We start from the raw sequence: 7,196 nt of genomic DNA, 5'->3' as shown, positions 1-7,196 counted from the left end.
CCGCTTTTGCTGTCAGCATCGTTTATCTCTGCTATGCAAGCCGAAGCTCGTGAAGGAAAAGTTCCTTCTCCAGGAGTTACTAATTTACCTTTAAGTGGAGCCACGGGTTTTGGTCCTGCTTTTTCCGATCTTGGTCCTGCTGTTCCGGTTCCGGGCCCTGTTCCTGGTCCTGCTATTCCTGTCCCTGGTTCTGTTCGTGGTCCTGATGCTCCTATTCCTGGTGTTGCTGTTCCCAGTCCTGGTCCTTCTGGTCCCGGTCTTCGTGCTGCTGGTCATGGTCTTGGAGCTTCTTTTCCCAGTCCTGCTGTTTCCGGTGTTGGTCCTGCTATTCCTGGTCGTGGTCCTGCTGGTCCCGATCATGTTCCTGGTGCTATTCCCGGTCATGGTCCTGCTGATCCCGGTCTTGGTCCTGCCGGCCATGGTCTTGGTCCTGCTATTCCCGGTCATGGTCCTGCTGGTCCCGATCCTGCTTTTTCCGGTCTTGTTCCTGCTGTTCCCGGTGCTGGCCATTCTGTTGGTGGTGGAAGTGAACCTCCGGACTCTCGCTCTTTCGTTACTTCCTCAAGTCAAGGTGGCAATGAAAAAACAGCCCCGGTCAGTGTTTCATCCGATGAGCAGATTGCATCCTCAAAGGAAGTTTTGGCACAAAAAGAAACGGGGAGTCAGGACACCTCTTCGCCCGAAGGACAGCCAACGGTGTCATCCAACACTGAAAAGCAAGGAAACAATTCTGCCTCAGCAGGGGGTCACAGTCTTGGCCGCGACGCCGCGGGAGATGAACTTCAAGACTCTTTGGAAGAACAACAGAAAAATGACCATTCACAAACGAACGAGACAAAAAAATCATAAGGGGACCAAATTACAGAATCCCAAAGCAGTGGAGGAGCACTCTCGGAAGTATCCAACAAAACGACGCATGGGATAACAACTCAACAGCCAAAGACAAATTCAGCAAATGAGAAGAACTACAGTCAAAACACGGATGCATCCCACACCACCTCCCCACTTTTGCTATTTCTTGTTGCGTGTGCAGCTGCGGCTGCGGTGGTGGCCGCGTGAGAGTGAGGGAGAGAGAGCCGTGCACCGCCCGCACACACACTCGTCCTTCTCTCTGTGTGTGTCCCCCTGCATGGACTCTCGCCCTCGCCTCACCCCACGAGGCGCACACAATAATGTGCCCATTGTATATATGCATGCACACCCACGCAGGCCCGTTGGTGCTCTCTTTTGCACGACACGCACCGCTGCCGTCCTGCCTGGCTGCATGGGCGGAGCACCGTAACTGTTTCTGTTTTTTGTCCTCTTATGATTGTTTTAATTGTTTTTAATTTTTTTTTGCTGTTTGCTTTAAAATATTTTAAATATGTTTTTCTTGTTTTTTCTGGTTTTGCGAGTGTTTTTGTTTATTTTTTTTCATTTCTTTTTTCTGTTTGTTTTTTAATTTTTTCATCTCTCACTGCCCCATCTCTTCTTTTTGCTTTTGGGGCAGTCACTATGGACGCTTTTTTCTTTTCTACTCCTCCCTCTTTAATTGTTTGTTGCTGCACTCTTCCTGTGAGGGGTGCCGTGTGCTTCCGCCCAACTGCTCCACTCGCACACCCACCGACACGCTCACGACGACGGCCCTGTGCGCCTCGCCTGCTGCACGCATGAGGAGGGGCCGCGACGAACGGCGCGCTGAGGGAGCCGTGACGTGTGGGCGTGCGACGAGGGCCTGTGGGGCGGAGCACACATTTCTTTCCCTCTTGTTTTGTTTCCTTGCGGCCAGGGCGGGCAGACACCCGCAGCGCCACACACACAGCCACACCCTGCCGCCGTGTTTTTCTTTAAGGATTTGTTTTGCTTTGCGTGTTTATTTCATGCGGTGGCGCACCCTTCGGTGTCGGCCTCGTGAGCATTTCTCTCCCCTCCGATGATTTCTTTTCTTTTTCTGCGCTCACTCTCCCGATGGAGTGACGCGACTGCCGTCATGTCTGCGTGCTTCTCTCAGTCCCCACACACACGAGTGACTGTGCGCTGCGGGCCGCCCTCACGCGCCGATGAAAGGGCTGAGGGGAGCAGCAACGCGCAGATGACGCCGTGAAATATAAACGATGTGCGGACACACGGAGGGTCGGACGGTTGAAACACATTTAAATATCTTTTTAATTTTCTTTTCTGGGCAAAATATATGCAGACAGTTTGGTGGGGCCACACGGCAGCCAGGCGAATTTCCTTGTTTTCAAAATTGTGTGGAGCAGTAATGGACGACTTCTTTTCTAATATAATTATTTTGTGTGGTGGAGTTTGTATAGGATGAAGGGGAGCGTTTGCTTTGTTTCAAATAAATTTTGTCTGGTTTGCCGCTGCTTGGGCTGCAGTGCAGTCATGAGTTTGAGCGGTCTTGTTGTTGTTTTTTCCGCCGTGCACCTCCGCTGTGCTTTTTTTTGCGTCTCTCCGCATACTCCGCTCTCTTTTTTCTAATATTTTGCCTTGTGTTTCTGCAGGCACACACAGCCACACACTCACAAAAGATGCACATTGCAGTGGATTTGAATGCTTCCTTTGTGGTGCATGCTGGCAGCTACGTGTGGCTGCTGTCTTCTTCCGTGGCCGTGAAGAGCAGGGAGGAGAGAGGGAGTGCGCAGCCCGAGTCTCCTTTTCCGCGGGTGTGGTGCACCGCGTGTGACCGCATGGAGTGAGGCGCGGCATCCTGTTGAGGGCGGGATGGCAGTGTAAATTCATGTCGCCGCGTCGTGGATGGTTGGGGATCCGCTTCGATGTGTGGCTGGTGGTGTGGGTGTGGGCGCCTTGTGCTGGCTGCGGGGACGTGGCCATATCCGTTGGCTGTGAGAATGAGGTGGAGGAGGATGAGGTTGTGGATCTCTCCCTCTTGTCCATGGTGGGTGACTGCTGGCAGTGTGTGTGTGTGTGTGCGGCCTCGCAGTCTGTGGGCTGTGGCTGCCTCTTGCCATGCTGTGTGCTCTCTTTGCGCGTGTGTCCATGCTGCGCCTCCCTCTCCCTCTCCCTTTTGTTCTGTCTTTCACTTCCCCACTCCGTGTGCAGATCAGCGGACTGACCCCAGCAACACTAGGAAGGATGATGACTACTGCGATGACGGCGACTGCGCTGCGCCGTGAGGTGTGCGCCCTGTTGTCCCTCGCGCTGTTGTGCTGCTGCGCTTCTGTGTGCGTGGCGGCTGCGACGGGAACTATTATAAAAACAGAAAACTTATATTCTGGCGCGACTGCCGTGAACGTGTCAGTTGAGGTCTCGTGTGCGGACAGTAAAAAGACGTTGCAATGGCGCTTCCCCGGCCAGACAGAATGGACTAAGTGTTCATTCGCACAGGGTGCTCATGACTACGATGTTAATAAGGAGAACACTGGAAGCTACAATGTTGATAAGGAGAGCACTGGATACTACACTGTGGATACATCTGACAGTGGCGATGATGTTGTTATTCTTTTGGATACGGTAATTGAGGATTCCACCCGTGTCAGTGAGTCACTGTGCCTTTCGGCCGAACAGATGTACTCGGCTGCAAAATGTAATGAATCCTGCGCTTCATCTAATTCGGATACAACCGCGTTTACGATGGAATATTCGACGATCAAAGAAAGCGGTGTGTACAAGTGGCTGGAATATAATAAGCCTTCTAATCCTCCTAAAGACACTACTAGTAGCACCTCAGGCGTCTGTCCGTTAAAAACTACTGTTGAGGAGGCATCTGAGAAGGTCGACGGTGAATCTCAAGAGACCGCTGCAGTAACTTTGGCAGCACAAGTGACAGCAATGGAGGCACCCGCAGCGGGGCAGGCTGCAGGCAGTTCGAGTTCAGCTGCGAGTGGGGCCTCATCATCGGCACAGACTATTGAGCAGGGGATAACCCCAGCGGACCCACAAGCCGGTAGCACTTCGCAGCTGCCAACAGGCGAAGGGGTTGGCAGAACGGATGCATCCGGGACGGCGCAAACACCCTCAGCCACTCCCGCCAGCGGCAATGGTGGGGCCTCCGGTGCAGCCACGGCCGGTGCTGCCTCACAGTCCGGCAACCCGACACATACGAGGGAAGCCAACAACAGTGCCGCCACCGGAGCGCGGGATCCCGGCACGTCGGACAGCAGCGCCATCGCCACTGCGTGGGTGCAAACACCACTGCTGCTGCTGCTGCTGACCGCCCTTGCATTTGCCGCTGAGCAGCGGTGCGGAGCAGCCACACAAGAATGATGAAAGGTGCGACTCGTCCCCTGTATGTGTGTGTCTATTCTGCCTGACGCCCTGTGGGCAAATCCTGCACCTCAATTTAGGAAGTGTTTTTGCTATGTTCTGTTTTCCACTGTCTGGTTGCTGTACACCGTCGTGAATGACGTGTTCCCTCTTGTTTGCTTCTGCCACCCACACGCGGTGCCGGCCTCGCTGCTGTGCGTCCCACGGACCGCGCAAACGAGGAGTGGAGGAGCAGGCCGGATGCCGCATGGAATGTGAGGGTTGTTGTGTGGGCTGGTGGAGGAATGTAATCTTTTCTCATGCTTCATTGCTTATTTGTGTGCTGGCAATGTACGCCCACACCCATTCCCCTGTGTTTTGGGGACACGTGAAAACTTTTGCTGAGAAATGTTTCTTTTCTTCTTTCCCGCCTCCCGGGAGTTCTTCTGGACTCCCAACTTTCTTTTGTTTTCTTTTTAAATTTCCTGCCGCCTTTTTTATATTGTATTGCTTTTTTCTTCTTGCAAATCATTTCCCTTCTTTTGCTTGTTGCTTTAGGGGCAACCACCATGGACGGTTTTTCTTTTCTACTTCTTAATTGTTTCCTGCTGCACTCTTCCTGTGAGGGGTGCCGTGTGTTTCCGCCCAACGGCTCCACTCGCACACCCACCGACACGCTCACGACGACGGCCCTGTGCGCCTCGCCTGCTGCACGCATGAGGAGGGCGGTGACGTGTGGGCGTGCGACGAGGGCCTGTGGGGCGGAGCACACATTTCTTTCCCTCTTGTTTTGTTTGCTTGCGGCCAGGGCGGGCAGACACCCGCAGCGCCACACACGCAGCCACACCCTGCCGCTCTCCAAAGGAATTTTTTGTGCTTTGCGTGTTTATTTCACGCGCCGGCATTTCTTTCGGGGCCGGTCTTGTGAGCATTTCTTTCCCCCGATGCTTCGTTTTTTTTTGCTGCGCTCACTCTCCCGATGGAGAGACGCGAGTGCCGTCAGGTTTTTTCTTGCTTCTCTCGCCCCCACACACAAGAAGAGTGACTGTGCGCTGCGGGCCGCCCTCACGCGCCGATGAAAGGGCTGAGGGGAGCAGCAACACGCAGATGACGCCGTGAAATATAAACGATGTGCGGACACACGGAGGGTCGGACGGTTGAAACACATTTAAATATCTTTTTAATTTTCTTTTGTGGGCAAAATACATACAGACAGTTTGGTGTGGCCACACGGCAGCCAGGCGAATTTCCTTGTTTTCAAAATTGTGTGGAGCAGTAATGGACGACTTCTTTTCTAATATAATTATTTTGTGTGGTGGAGTTTGTATAGGATGAAGGGGAGCGTTTGCTTTGTTTCAAATAAATTTTGTCTGGTTTGCCGCTGCTTGGGCTGCAGTGCAGTCATGAGTTTGAGCGGTCTTGTTGTTGTTTTTTCCGCCGTGCACCTCCGCTGTGCTTTTTTTTGCGTCTCTCCGCATACTCCGCTCCCTTTTTTCTAATATTTTGCTTTGTGTTGCTCCAGGCACACACAGCCACACACTCACAAAAGATGCACATTGCAGTGGATTTGAATGCACCTTTTGTAGTGCATGCTGGCAGTTGCGATCTTTTGCTTCTGCTGCACTTCCGTGTGTGTGCTGCTGGGTGTCCTGGACGTGTTTCTGGTGATGCGGATGCGGTGGTTGTGCCGGTGGATGTGTCGTGTGCTCCGAGTGACGGCAGCCTGAGATACCGCGTGCATGTGTGTGTGTGGGCGTGGAAGAAGTGTTCCGCTGCCGGTGCTGAGGCTCAGTGTGAGAATTATAATTTCAGTGACTTTGATGTGCGCATGCATGGCAGGAATGGTGAGCTGGGTGCTGTGTGCCATTTGGCCAATGCGGTGCACACATGTAGCAACCGTGCTGCCAGCTGTGCAACGAAGGAGGAAGGGGCCACCGTTGCCTTCACGATGAATGTGACGACACATAAATACGCCGGTCCTTATGAATTGTTGTGGCGTCTATTTTCCCCCGATGGAACCATCCATCCGCCTGCACGGAGCGGCGATGCTGACCGGACGGGCATCTGTCAGTTGCCGCCACCCCGTGAAGGGAAGGACGACACAAAATCTGGTGATACAACTGTGCCGCAATTCAGTGCTGAGCCGTCACGTCAGAACGAGGGTGCACGACGTTCTGCGGCGGCTGACGCACCCCGTACCGTCGATCCGGCTCCCGCATCCAACACGGCGACCAACACGTCTAGGAAAAAGCCTCGCATTGCAAACGATCCGAAAGAAAACATGGCTCCAACACCGCCCAAGAGGAAGCCTAGCGTTGCCACAAGTCGGAACATAGAAATGGATCCGAATGCATTCGTGACGAGTGCTGCGCCCGCCACCGCGTTGAGGATGACAGTGGGCTCGAAGAATGCCCGTAAGAGTGAAGCCGTTGACGGCAGCGGGGAGCACGTTCCTGGGAAAATTGCGGGAGGAATGAATGGTCACAACGTCCCCGGAAAAACAAAACGGCATCAAGAAATGTGACGTTGCACGATCCGGAGCGGCGTGAGTCCAGACGGCCGCCTCGCCCTATTTGACGACGTGAAGTTGATACCACGCGATTCAACTGGCGACCGCACTGCGCGTGTGTGCGTGTCTCGGGCGTTGCCGCTGCTGCTGCTGGAACCGTGTGGAGTTGTGGTGGTCTTTTGAGCGAAAGAGGGTGGAATTGTGACTCCCCACGGGGGATATTTGCCGCATACTTTGCGCTTTTCATACCACTGTTATTTTTTTCTTTTTTGATGATTTACAGATCGCTTTTTAAACCTTTTTTTCTTCCTTGTAATTTTATTTTTGATGCTCTTTCCTCTGGAGTAATAAGTACCCTTTTTTCTTTTTATTATTTAATGTTCGGTTGATGTGCACTGGAGTGGGCGAAGTGTTTCCCTCTCTTGTGTGTTTGTTTTTTGTTGTTGCCCACACGCGGTGCCGGCTCCGCTGCCGTGCGTCCCACGGACTGCATGAACGG

At 53.1% G+C, this 7,196-nt stretch overlaps 2 protein-coding genes and 1 pseudogene across 2 annotated transcripts, besides 3 other annotated features; all 3 read left to right on the top strand.

Annotated features, from left to right (window-relative positions):
• Window positions 1–1,059, top strand: Tc00.1047053508429.40 (annotated as a pseudogene).
• Window positions 1–7,196: a sequence feature (areas not merged during assembly with more than two copies in the genome that could not be assigned to a particular haplotype).
• Window positions 1,284–1,438: a sequence feature (A-rich).
• Window positions 2,953–4,209, top strand: Tc00.1047053508429.20 (mucin-like glycoprotein, putative; the record flags this gene model as incomplete). The annotated part of the gene is made up of 1 exon (XM_799958.1): window positions 2,953–4,209. The coding sequence occupies one exon, from the start codon at window positions 2,953–2,955 to the stop codon at window positions 4,207–4,209; it is 1,257 nt and encodes a 418-aa protein (XP_805051.1).
• Window positions 2,992–3,037: a sequence feature (GA-rich).
• On the top strand, window positions 5,738–6,712 carry Tc00.1047053508429.10 (uncharacterized protein; the record flags this gene model as incomplete). Its single annotated transcript, XM_799957.1, has 1 exon — window positions 5,738–6,712. The coding sequence occupies one exon, from the start codon at window positions 5,738–5,740 to the stop codon at window positions 6,710–6,712; it is 975 nt and encodes a 324-aa protein (XP_805050.1).

The sequence above is a fragment of the Trypanosoma cruzi genome, genomic scaffold (assembly GCF_000209065.1).
Source record: "Trypanosoma cruzi strain CL Brener 1047053516815 genomic scaffold, whole genome shotgun sequence".
Lineage (NCBI taxonomy): Eukaryota > Euglenozoa > Kinetoplastea > Trypanosomatida > Trypanosomatidae > Trypanosoma > Trypanosoma cruzi.
The sequence above is the reverse complement of the archived record's forward strand: the minus strand, read 5'-3'. Positions and strand labels throughout refer to the sequence as shown.